A 13,145-nucleotide genomic window follows, 5' to 3' on the forward strand; every position below is an offset into this window, starting at 1 on the left:
CTTTTCACCCTGAAATTCAGTTCTCACCACCCAATGATGAAGTCAGATTTGCCAATATGGTCTTGCCTTTCTGAACACATTAGAAAAATTCAAACAACAAGCAACGCTTTTCTTAGCACAGTGCCACCTTTCATGTCTTTCAGTCTCCAGAATAAAGTCCCTGATTTCCTCCTTGGTCCTTCTGGGGATGAGTGCCTCCAAACCATGTCTGTCCAAGCTTCAACCTAACCAGGAATCCAGCCGGCGCTCCAGCCTAGGTCAGCTTGTACTGTCACTCATGATGCACATATGTTTACAATGGAATGATGACAGAATCAAATCTGACAAAATTTGTATCAGAAAGCTTGGCAAGGAGAAGCAGCTGCCAAAAACAATTTTGGGAACTTATAGGAAAGGTAACACCCTTCTTGGCAGACAGCAACGGTGCGGCCAGGGCTGGAGCTGCCATCAGCAGGCTGCAAAGCTCCTCAAGAAGACCAGAGACACGCAGCCAAGCGATGCCAGGTCCGGCTGCCAGAGCACAACTCACACAGCCCAGCCATGTGTCTCAGAGTTCAAGTTCCTGGACTGTCTGTAAAAATCATGGAGATTTTATTTTCATTCAGAGAGTGCAAGCTTCCAGCACTTGGGGCAAAAGACTTGAGAACATTTCGGGAGTTCCAGCCAAGCGGCACACCGGAGGAGCTGCTCTACTGGAGGCAGCGAAAAGCCTTTGGAGTTTTAAGGCAGTTATGTCACTGTACAGCGCGCAGCCGACTTTTTTTTTCATCGCTTTGGGCTCTTTTTTGTGCACAAGCTTTTTCGTTTTGACAGCAACCGGCCGAGGCAGGTGTCCCACTGGGGCCCGGCAGCACCGGCAGGCGGGCCTGGCCCGCGTCTGAGAATGAGGATCTGAATGGGAATGGGGATGGAGCCGGGCCGAGGACTGGGACCGAGGCCGAGGCCCGCACCCGCCCCTCTCCCGCCGCCCGCCGCCCGCCGCGCGCAGGCCCTCCCCGCTTCCGCCTCGCTTCTTCTCCCCGCCGCTCGCTCGGCGTCCCCAGGCCGCTCTCCGATTGGCAGTTTCTTTTCCCGCGTGACGCAGAGCCGGGCGGCGATTGGCTACAGGGCCGCGACGCGCTGGAGGCGGGAGCGCTGGGCTGCGGCGGGAGGGGAACAGCCGTGCGGTTGCCGTGGTGACCGAGCGGCCCGTGCCCGGAAATGGGAGCGCGCCGGGAAGCGCCCAGGGAGCGTCGGCGGCCGGCAGGTACGTACGTGCGCGCGCGCGGACGCACGCGCCCCCCCTTGCTTCCTCACCTCCCCCCCCCCCCCCCCCGAGGCGGCCGCCGGTTGCCGGGGTGATCGCTCTCTTAAAGGGCCCGCGGCGGCCACTCGCCGGTGCGTGTTGCTGGCGCTGGCGGGGGCCGCGGTGCGGCCTGCGCCGGAGGGATGGCTGGGCCCGGCGGCGGCGGGGACGCCGACAGTGAGGGGGCCGGGGGTCCTGGCGGGCGGCCGCCGGCGAGTGATGGCGCCTTGTGGTTCCCCCGGCAGGAGCGGGCCCGGGATGGCGGCCGGGGGCCCGGCGGGGGGGGGCGCACAGCGTCTGCATGGTGTCGGACTTCTTCTACCCCAACATGGGGGGCGTGGAGAGCCACGTGTATCAGCTGTCGCAGTGCCTCATCGAGCGAGGCCACAAGGTCCTGGTGGTCACCCACGCCTACGGCCACCGGAAGGGCATCCGCTACCTCACCAACGGGCTGAAAGTCTACTACTTGCCCCTGAAGGTGATGTACAACCAGTCCACGGCGACGACGCTCTTCCACAGTCTGCCCTTGCTCCGGTACATCTTTGTGCGGGAGAGGGTCACCATCGTCCATGCCCACAGCTCCTTCTCTGCCATGGCCCACGACGCCCTCTTCCACGCCAAGACCATGGGGCTGCGGACCGTCTTCACAGACCACTCCCTCTTCGGCTTTGCGGATGTCAGCTCGGTGCTTACCAACAAACTTCTGACCGTGTCCCTCTGTGATACGAACCACATCATCTGCGTCTCCTACACGAGTAAGGAAAACACGGTGCTGCGAGCGGCTTTGGACCCTCGGATAGTCTCTGTCATCCCCAACGCAGTCGATCCCACTGACTTCACTCCAGACCCGTCAAGGAGGGATGATAGTATAATTACAATTGTTGTTGTCAGCAGACTTGTTTACAGAAAAGGTAATGGGAGATAAAATGTAAATTTATTTTGGTTGGGTTTTTTTTTAATTATGTATGGTAAGAAAGGTCTTGGTTAGGTGCCACGTACACTGTATCTGTGGTATGGACTGGGTTTTAAATGGGAGTTGTAAGGTGATGGTTCAGAACTTCTGTGGCAGTGCATTCAAGAAGAAATGTATGTTTCAAGTTCGCACATGTTGGGTTCGGAGGTGTGTTTCTTTTGTAATATTGAAAATTGTGAAATGGAAGGTTTGACTTGTACTGGGGATATGATTTAGGCCCTAATCCGCATGTTCTGTTCAAAATGTTTTAATGATTTCTTTTTTTTAAATTAAGCAACAGCAATTTAAGTTATTTTTTCCCCCCATATTTGCTTCCTAATAGATCACAAGCTGTCTTTTTTCCCAGAATTTTGTGTTCAGCAGTGTAACAGTCTTCAAGAGACCGTTTTTTTCCTTCGCTTGAATAGGGTTATAGCAGTAGGCTACATCATGATAAGTCCTAAAATAAAATCCAGTAACGGCTTGCCCTAAATTTTCTACTCTTAGGTATAGATTTGCTTAGTGGCATCATTCCTGAGCTCTGTCAGAAATATCCAGAGTTACATTTCTTAGTTGGAGGAGAAGGACCAAAACGAATCGTACTGGAAGAAGTCCGGGAAAGATACCAGCTACATGACAGGTTTGTGCTATGCATGTCTGTGAGCTTTCAATGTACTTTTGGACTGGGGAATCTAACAGCAACACTCTGCCTGCCCCCCCTCCCCCCTCACCCCCCAAAACCCCCAAAAAACTTCAGGCTGGAAGCAATGATAGCTATTGAAGGCAAGGCAGATGGACCAGACACTAGCTGAAGATTTACAGAGTTGGACTGTAATCCTGCAGCTTAATTCATAGAAGTAGACCCTGTATGAACCTTCACTCCTGACACAGAACAGCTGCTTACATATAAATTTATCATATTCCTCTCAGAACTTGTGATGCTTGGGTTGCATATTACTGCATGGCATAAGGTGTTAGACAGATACCTTGTGTCAGTGCTGTTTGTGTGAATGACTGCTAGTAATGTATTTTATTATTGCAATATGGAACTCTTCAGGGTAGTCTTATCTAGTATGTGTTCTTGTGGTACTATGAACATGTTCTCTGGTGCTACTGTGTTCCCAAAATGTTTCTGTGAGGGATATGCGTTTGTCTATTTCTTTGGGGTTTTCTTGTTGTTCAAAGGCGGTTTTATGTGGCAAGGACAAAGTTCTTGATTTTCCATTTCCTTTTCTGTTTCCTGTTACCTGTTCTGTACTTCAATCCGTGGTTCCTCTGATAAAATTAGTTAGTTAAAATTGGTTAGTAGCATTCTTATTTTGCCCTTCTCTGTTTCCCAGTATCACTTCAGAATTATAGGTCCTGATCATTGTATCCTAAATACTTTTTTCCCCACCTCAGACTGAGATTGATCAGATCTTACAATGAAAATTCAAGTAATACATCTAAACAAAGAAAGGATGACAAATCGTAATTATTAACTGCATGGAGCCATGTTCTTCTATAGAACTGGAAAGCTCAGGTGCAATGTTTTGAAGGCAGCTTTATTTTCAGAAGTTTGTTTTAGTGTGAAAATAAGTAGAAGTCTTCTACAACTTCATTGCTGGAAAAATTTAGAGAAAACAGAACAAAGGTGTCTCTTTTCCTTCTCTCACTATATAAGTGTGAACTATGGGTATATTTTTCAGAATATGTGTAACACTATGCAGCATTATTACAGTCCAAATCTACTGTTTATCAATCTTCAGGTTTTTTCTTCTTTTTCTTCTTCTATGTAGGGTACGTCTCCTAGGAGCCTTGGAACACCAAGATGTTAGAAATGTTCTAGTCCAGGGGCACATTTTTCTTAACACTTCACTCACTGAGGCCTTTTGTATGGCAATTGTGGAAGCAGCAAGCTGTGGTTTACAGGTAAAAATGAAAAAAAAATCTATTATCTAGAATGCATGTATACATTTTAAACAAATTTCATGATTAAATAATATGTGTTTGTAGTATTAGATTTCAAATGAGGCTCTGTCTTTACAAAGGTGAGCAAATATTGTCCCCACTTACAGATCACCTGGAAGCTGAGACAGAAGGGTTAACCGAAACTGCTTAAGGTCCCAAAAGCAACTTTTGCAAAATTGGGAATAACATATAGATCTGCTAACTCTCAGTTCTCTGAGGTAACCACACTGCCTCTCCAAAATGCTGGTTTGTATGTACTCATATACAGAGTTTCCGAGTAGTTGATGTTCATGAAGGTTTACTTTGGCACTACTTGGGGAGGAGCTGCAGGAAAAAGGCTCATGAGCATGGGTGATTCATCAGTCAGACATATTTAATTACCAGACTAAACCACTATAATAGAACTTTATTCCTGCACCAAGAACTGACGTTTGTTTTCATATGTTAACTGAGGATGTATTTGTATTACCATGTAGGGATTCAAGGTCAGAGTTGGATAGAGAGATAACAGTAAAAGCCCTTTCTGGCTAATTTACAACTCAGATTGACAACCCAGAAAGCCATAAAGCACTTAGATTCTCACATTAAAATATAAAGAAACATTTTTTTTAAAGACAGATTGGTGATTATCTAATATACAAGAAATATAGAAAATTTGAGGGACTTGGTTTTTTACTTTTATTTTTTATTCCAGTATCCTTTGACAGTAGTTGCTACCTAATTGTGGTAGTTTTTCCCCTGTCGTCTGTTTTCCTCTCTAGAGGTGAGGAAGTTCTACTGTTTCCTTTTTGTTGCCTGCTGTTTAGAGATGATTGCATAATGTAAGTCTTAGTTGTTTTTGATTTCCTTTTAAAAATAATAATTCAGATTTAAATGACTGAATTTCTAAAGAAATTCTTGTTAATGTTCAGTAACCTAGAAGGCATAAACTGAAGGTGGATGTGGTAAAACTGCCCTTGCCAGGTGGAGGTAACAGTATTCATGAGGGAATATGGAGAAGAGAAAGTCCAAAATGTGGTTACACAGATTTAGTTCTGTACTGTGACAAACGCCTTTAGGAAAGATGTCTCAGAAACCACTCATTAGACCAAGTCTTCTGTTTTATCATGCTGCCAAAGAGTCATTCTGAACATCAGTAAAAGTAATCTGGTATGCTAGGTCTTTTCTAGGTCCTAGACCTTTAATTTGCATACAGGTAAAATTCGCAAAGCACGATACTGGTCTTTGCTTTCACGGCAACCATGCATTGTATTTTTTTTCCCTATTCTTCTTAAGTGCTGCATTTGAATAGTGTAATAGCAGTGTCATCGCTTGATTTTATTGTTACGGAGCATATGTGCTATTTTTGTTTCATTCAAAGGTGGTGAGTACGAGAGTTGGTGGGATTCCTGAGGTGCTTCCAGAAAATCTCATTATTTTATGTGAACCCTCTGTGAAATCTTTGTGTGATGGATTAGAAAAAGCTATTGCCCAGCTCAGATCAGGAACGATACCATCTCCAGAAACTGTTCATAATAAAGTAAAGACATTTTATACATGGAGGAATGTAGCAGAGAGAACTGAGAAAGTATGTATAACTCACTTATTTTAAATTCTCTTAACGTACAGTTCTGAAACAGCTGCTGCTTTGAATCATTACTATATATACATATAAATGCACTATATATATATACACACACATATATGTATATATAAATATACATATGCCCTCTGTAATCTTTCAGTGTAATATTTCAGTGTGTTTCCTTTCAAACATACGTGGCTTAAAAAAGTTCAAAAAATACTCTCCCCTCTGCTGTCCAGATACATCCCTAGATAGGTGTTGGGTATTTTTCTTGCGTTGTTTTCTATGCTGTAACTGCCGATAAATGCTCTGAAGAACAGCCTAGATCTTTAGTTACGCTTCTGCTCATACATTTTTTCCAGTCTTCACATTAAATAACTTTTCTGGCATAACTGGATAACACACTGTATAAAATGTATGAAAAGGAAAAGACAGAGTTGATGACAAAGTTTTGTCTGCATGTGCTAACAAGTAGTTTAAAATTCTGAGAAGTAGTTTAATGTTGGTAGGCTGAACATAGCTGAATTTGTAAGCTATGGACTTAACGAAGATAAATTATCACACTTTTGAAATCATATTTCAGTATTAGAATTGCTGCTTTAGCATAAAACCCCTCCCTACCATTAGTGAAGAAAGTTAACTGTAATAATGTTACAATGCCTGTGGAGATATGTCACTTCTAACTTCAGACCCTATATTTTAGGCAACAGAATAGCTGAATCACATGCCTCTTAATTACTTTGTGGTGTACTCAGATGCAGCTCTCTTGTAAGTGTCTTTGAAGTATCATGTACAACCAGTTTATTTTATCATTTCCAAGTACTGTCAGTACAACTCATTTTAGGATTTCGTAAGTGCAAGCAACAGTTCAATTGCAAAGTTTTTATAGAAAGTCTAGATTTCCGTTTCCTTTATAGCCCTTTCTTTTTAAAAAACCCCAAACAAACAACTGTGAAGGAAAATGTTAGTATAATTGGAAGAAGTATGCATGGAACTTATGTTGTACAAAAGACAGTTGTTAGTTAGATTACCCATATGATGAAGTCTGTAATGTTCTCAAGAGAAAAACGCATCCTTTAAGCCTTTTTTGAGTTGTGTGTAGTGGGTATTTATGTTTCTGTTCAACTATATTTTTTTAATTTATTTTTTTAGTGGTTGTGCTTAATATGTATGTTAAGTCACTGGTAGCATGTATTTGATTTTCACATTCATTGAATTTTAACAATTTTACTAAGAATTACTAATTTTTCTTTAAAAAAATCTATTCTGTTACGATTTGCTTGATTGTTCAAATACGGAGATTTGGAAGGTTAGCTCTTCTATGAGTTCATCCGTCTTTGTGTTTAAAATCTAGTAATTGCCTATTCAGACTCTTTTCCTATGACTGATGTGAATATGAGATACAGAACTCATTCAATTAATTAAAAAAACCCTAACCTTTTTATATATAATATTACATATGAGACAAATTATGCAGCCTTACTATTTAATGAATTGTTCTTGAGGTCTGTAAAAAACCCAACCCAAACCAAAACCCAAAACCCATTTATTTTCCTTTCTCTCCTTAAATAAATTAATGACATTTCTAGAAGGGTACTCATAAAACAACACTTTAAACTGCAAAGCTTTTTGGTTTAATATTTGTCCCATCTAGTAGTTAAGAAGATAATTTATATTTTGCATACTGATAACACGCTGACAACAAGGTACTGCCTGATTTTTGAGGTAGAAGCAACATCATTTTAAGATCTGATGTTCTGTCTCCTCTCTGTTTAGGTGTATGACAGGGTTGCTGATGAAGTGGTTTTACCAATGGATGAGCGACTTGGCAGACTAATGTCTCACTGTGGCCCAGTGACTGGGTATATTTTTGCTCTTTTTGCTGTTCTGAACTTCCTTTTCTTGGCATTTCTGAGGTGGATGACTCCAGATTCCATTATTGATGTTGCAATAGATGCTACAGGACCTAAAGGTGCATGGACGAAGCAGTATTTCTGGCGGAAAAAAGGAAGAGTTAAAGAACTTCCAAGCTCAAAAAATGCTCAAATGGAGAGGAAAGAACACAACAGTCACTAAAGGTTTTAATGCTTGCTGGCAGAGACATTATTCTTAAAATTCTTCAGTTTCTTTCTGAAGTTCTTGGAGAGAAACTTGGTTAAATGTGCTACCTCAATTTAGAATGATGTTTTAATTTATTTTGGATTCATGCAAATTTATGGGCATCTCTTTTGCACTTGAAGCTGTGAGGAGAACATGGGCTTTGTGTGTCAAAAGCCTTTGAGACAAAAGTACAAGATTTTTCTTGACAACTTGAATATTACAGAAAGTGACTGTAAACTTTTGGGAAAGCAAACCACAAAAATTATTAGCTTACAGCGGTCCATGCTAACTCCTGCAAGTTACCGTGCTTTTTATTTTAAGACTTCTTTAAAAATTTTTAATTAAAACTCCAACAAAACATAACTTTTCTCTCCTAAGATGAAAATGGACTTGAAATTAGTCATGAATTCCATTGCCATGGAAATTTCAGAGACTTAGTTTTAGCAGTTGTGTCCCAGTGACAGTGTTTTGCCTGCACAGAATTATTATTTCAAAGTTCTTCCCTAGCCACATTGGATCATCCTGTCGCTAAATCAAAACTCCATAATGAATTTATGATATTTTTCAGAGGTGCTAAATTTGTTCAGTTCATGTATGTGTGTAAAAGTGATGTAAAGCTTATGGTATTTTTTAAAAGTACATAGGTGAAGAAATTACATTATTTAGAATAATACAGCCTTCAGAAACAGCTCAGGCCTGAAAACTTCTCCAGCAGACTATGCCAAAGTGTGAAGTAACACATGCGTGCGTGTGTGTACGCGAGAGAGATCCATGAAGGGCTTAACAAGCGCCATTGTGCTTGCTCACTCTGTCCCTTCCCACCCCGCCTTATTTTTTGTAATTTATTTTTTTATTTTTTATTTTTCCTTCCCCTTTATTTAAGACCAAAATGGCATTTCACTCCATCTGTGGGAGGGATGGTGTTCAATGTGCGTGATTTCACCTAGACCACATCAGAGGCACTGTCAGGCAGGTTCTGCAAGTGAAATCTTGGGAAGGTATTTCTTAGACGGAAACAACCAATGCTTTTCATCGAGACGGGGAGGAGGGGAAAAAGTGGCTCCTTGCATCTGTTCACAGTCGTAAGGTATACCTGGGACAACAGGCAGCACAACATACCAATGTGTGAGAGTGGGTATTGATCTCATTTATGTCAGCCACCTCTAAAACTCCCCGCTGCCTAATGCACTTGGTTAATTTCTTTCTCGAGCATCACTGAAGACTAAAAATCTTAACTTTTGAGTATTATTGAGTAGTGTTGGACACTGTATTAATATTAAAACTGTGCAAGATGAAAATACTGTTTCCAAACCCTTGAAAGGGGCAGTATTTAAAACACCACTTCTGTCAATATCATCTTGTTTGTGTAGTGACATAGTTACCCTAACATCTGACATTTAATAATTTTACTGAACATATTTTTGTGAAACACAGAAAGGTAATGTGAAATAAATGCCATATACAAAGTATATTTTCTTTAACTAGAATTTTTAGCCTTTGATACGTAATGTATAATATGCATTGTATTACAATTTGAATTTTTCAAGCTCTACATTAAAAGTGGAGGTCAGCTAAAATGGTGGCATACAGATTATGGATAAATGGGTGGAATTAAGGTAATATTTTACTTTCGAAAATTACTACTTTTTTTTCTCCCCCAAAACATTTAGGTTTCTAACTTTTTAAAAATACTGTTTATCATTCCAGTGAAATGTTATATATATATTTTTAATAATATCTTGTTGATTCTGATTTATTTCTTTTTGGTTTCCTGCAACATCTACAAACACAAATCACATTTTCAACAGGATTGTGAGAATTTATTCAAAATACTTCTTTTTTATTTTGTGGAATGCTGTGTACTTTATGAGTAATACAATAAAACCTTGTTATGGCCTTGTTTACAACACAGATTTACAGTTTTATCTAAAAGTTTATTTACCTTTCCATAAATAAGGGATATTTTCCATTAATATTTGGGAACATAGAAAGGACAGAAATATACTCTATATTGCCTCTTGCTATCACTAGTGGTTGGACTTCTTATGAGAAAGATGATTATTAAAGAACATTCTGCACAAGCTGACACGAAAATTTAATCCATAACTGGTTTAACTACAAATATGCTGTTTCTCAAGTAATGCAACTTGTATTATGCATAACTCTTTGTGGACTGATTCACTTACTGGCCTTGTGCAGTGGAGTAAGGGATGATGTTTCTGAATCATTTATAGTTTTAAAAAGCATTGGTGGGTGAAATGGAAGAGTTTAAATAAAATAATCACAATAATAATAAAAAAAAAAAGAATGGAGATGACTGTTTAGAAGTGAATAAAATAACTATTTAAAACAACCTAAAATGTTTGTGCTTGTAGGTAATGTTTGATCATTGTGAAATACCGGGGAAATGTTACCAAAGAGCGAGTGATACTAACTGAGTAATATCTTGTACAGAGCAGACCCTCTGGTCTGGAGGAGGAACACCCAAAAATCTTCTGTATAGAAGGTTTCCCCACCTTTCATAGAAGGCACCATTGATCTGCAATGAAATTCCATCCTGCAGGCGCAAGGAGAAATTGTGTTTCCAATACATTTTATGAAGACACTGTGAATTAAAGTATAGACAGCATGTTGATAACTCAAAATTGTATGCTAAACCAGAACAAGTATCAGGTAAAGTATGAATGTAAGTCATCTTTTGGATTGTGTTTTCGTGGATGTGGATAGATCTGTAAGAAAGTAAATGCACTGTAATGTACTTACTTTTGTGGTCAAGTTTTTTCGCATCTTTTAAAAATAAACATTTTTCCCCTTTTGATTTTTATTTCTTTTCGCTAGTCCTTTTATTCATATATGCTTAGGCTTATAAACAAATAATTGTAAAAGTGTTATCTTTTTGATGCTCTGGTAAAATACACTTTATGTATATAGATATAAGAACAATCAATCTCAAAGTGGTTTTACAAACTTTTTAAAATTAAAAAATATTTAAATACTTTTAATGTTTGATTTGCTGTCATTAAACTTCTCTCATTGTATTTGCTGTGCATCTTTTATGACACTCAGTAGTATGTTGACTTCCACAATTTTTCCTAATTACTTGAGCATTGACATAGTCAGATAACAGGTGGGTATTTTTGTTAAGGAAACAAAACTAAGGGCCATGTGTAGCTATGCATCTGAATTTCCTGTTGTTCTGAAACGCATTTTTCTTGGAAACTTAACAGGTAGATGGGATTGTTTTCAGATTCTGACTTATTCAACACTGGCGTCACTGGAGATGATACTTGTACAGGATTCATTGAATTTTATGCATAAGCTGGTTATCTAGTTTATGCTAGTTCCTTAAGGTGGTTTTAGGTGGGAGGGGCAGATGGCACACATCTAGAGGAGTCATCATTCCCTGCTAGCACAGGCGTTGGAAGCAGACAGGGTGAAATTCATTGCCTTCTGGTATCTGCAGTCTTCGTGCCCAGGCAGCAGCAGGAGTTCAAATACCAAACCTTACGTGGTGCAATGGGTGGTGGATAGGTGAGATGAATCCCACATCTGTTTGTTTGAGAGCAATCAGTGAGTCACTACATAACATCGTTTCTTAAAAGCAGGAGTGTTGCAAGTATGCTGACCTAAGGATGCAAATGAAGCAAGGTTTGTATGGGAGGTAGCGTCATTTATTAGATCAAACTGATAAAAAAGAAATAGCTAGGCTCTCTATGTCTGTTCTGATCTCTTCCCTTTGAGATAAAGAGTTTCTGTCTCCTTTTCCCCCCCAGTTATCTTACTTGGACTGAATACATCTCATATGCAAACTCTCAACTATATATATTAGAATTACACTGCTGTAATTCAGAGAGTGTCTAGCATAAGACTAGACCAATGCCTCCTCTTTTAATTTCTTTGAGAAGAGGATCCCTCTAATTTTTATTTGCTTGTCAATGTCTTCAGGTCACACCTGATGTTTCTCACTGTTGGCTAAAGGTAAGGTGAACTGTCATGAAAATACACTGCTAGGCTGGAGTGCCTTTTGTGCTTATTTCTTGCTTGCGTGTAAACTAAGGCTATATAAACATTAACTTTCCAGTTCTTTGGAGGATCTAGCTAAACTACTCATTTACCGTCTCATGACAATTTTATTGAAGAAGTAATATATCTTCTGGATATTTAGACTTGACAATTCGGTAGTTACTGTAGCTGAAAGCTAGAGTGACTCGTGGAGTAGTATGGACATCTTGCAGCAGTTCAGCAAGGCATGCTTTTTCTGTGGAGGGTTGACTTGTTCACTCCGGTCTATCAATGGAGTTGCATAATCCATCTAGTTCAACTCACAGCTATGCTGCCCAAAACAGCAAGGGAGGAAAACTGAGATCCCTGTTTCTGCATTGTCACTGCTCTTCCGCTGTGTTGTATCTTTTCTTCTGCCGACGTTATGTTGCTCACCTTTCTTTAGTTTCAGAAATATCAGATGTTTCCAAGTGATCACAACAGATCTTGCTATGGCTTACCTGACTACCACCTTCACCAGTATTAATACTTCTCACCGTGCTGTTCAGCCATCGTCCCACTGATGATTTTTTTTTTTAGTCAAATGCAGTAATTTTCCTAGTGTTCTTGGACGCTAAGAGCAGATTAAGAGGTTATATGAGTTTTTCTCAGATGACTCCATCATTTAACTACAAATCTTTACTTGTCTTGTTCTGAAGCCAGGAGGGTGATTTTGCTACTACACAAATGGATTTTGTCTTTCTGGGAGAGTCACTTTCCTGGACTCCTTCCAAGTGGTCAAAATTCCTCACGTTTTTTTACAGCATTTGGAGAGCTCTTCAGTATTACTGGAATTTTACCTCCCTTCAGGCATAAGAGCATTTCAGTGGGAAATCACCTGATCTCCAGTTTTGTGTATTTTTCTGAGGGTTGTGGACTTCTACAGTGGATTTCCTTTGCAAACAAAAGTATGTTTTCTGGTCTTTTAAAACATGCTGTTCCTTCTTGCTCATGCCCTTTTGAGTGCCAGTTTTGTAGATCCTACAAGAGAAAGATTTTTCCATCGTTTAGGCTGACCTTTTCTTTTCCATGATCTTAATTTTTTTTTTCCTGTTTGTTCTTTTTCTCTGCATCCTATATTCTGTTCTTTACACCTTTTGCTATTCCTCTGGCTTCAGGAGGAGTGTTTTTATTATCTCATACTTTTTCTAGGGCTAACTGAACCCTTTTTTGGTCCACCTTTGCTGATTTCTCCTTTTTGTTTTCCAGTTGAGCAAACTTAACTGTTTTCCTCTCCTTAGTTAACATCTTTT

At 40.1% G+C, this 13,145-nt stretch overlaps 1 protein-coding gene across 4 annotated transcripts; it reads left to right on the forward strand.

The window, feature by feature from the left end:
• The first annotated feature begins 1,077 nt into the window (after positions 1-1,077).
• On the forward strand, positions 1,078-10,675 carry PIGA (phosphatidylinositol glycan anchor biosynthesis class A). 4 transcript variants are annotated; one of them, XM_040582686.1, is made up of 6 exons: positions 1,078-1,246; positions 1,764-2,196; positions 2,745-2,877; positions 4,016-4,148; positions 5,548-5,754; positions 7,528-10,675. In XM_040582686.1, exons 2-6 carry the CDS (start codon positions 1,767-1,769, stop codon positions 7,825-7,827), a joined length of 1,203 nt encoding a protein of 400 aa, XP_040438620.1. In that variant the 5' UTR covers positions 1,078-1,246; positions 1,764-1,766; the 3' UTR covers positions 7,828-10,675. The 4 variants fall into 4 exon arrangements, with proteins under 4 accessions (XP_040438620.1, XP_040438619.1, XP_040438618.1 ...); XM_040582684.1 differs by having other exon boundaries at positions 1,137-1,246; positions 1,531-2,196; XM_040582685.1 differs by lacking the exon at positions 5,548-5,754 and having other exon boundaries at positions 1,133-1,246; positions 1,531-2,196.
• Positions 10,676-13,145: the final 2,470 nt, after the last annotated feature.

The sequence above is a fragment of the Falco naumanni genome, chromosome 2 (genome assembly GCF_017639655.2).
Source record: "Falco naumanni isolate bFalNau1 chromosome 2, bFalNau1.pat, whole genome shotgun sequence".
NCBI classification, from domain to species: domain Eukaryota; kingdom Metazoa; phylum Chordata; class Aves; order Falconiformes; family Falconidae; genus Falco; species Falco naumanni.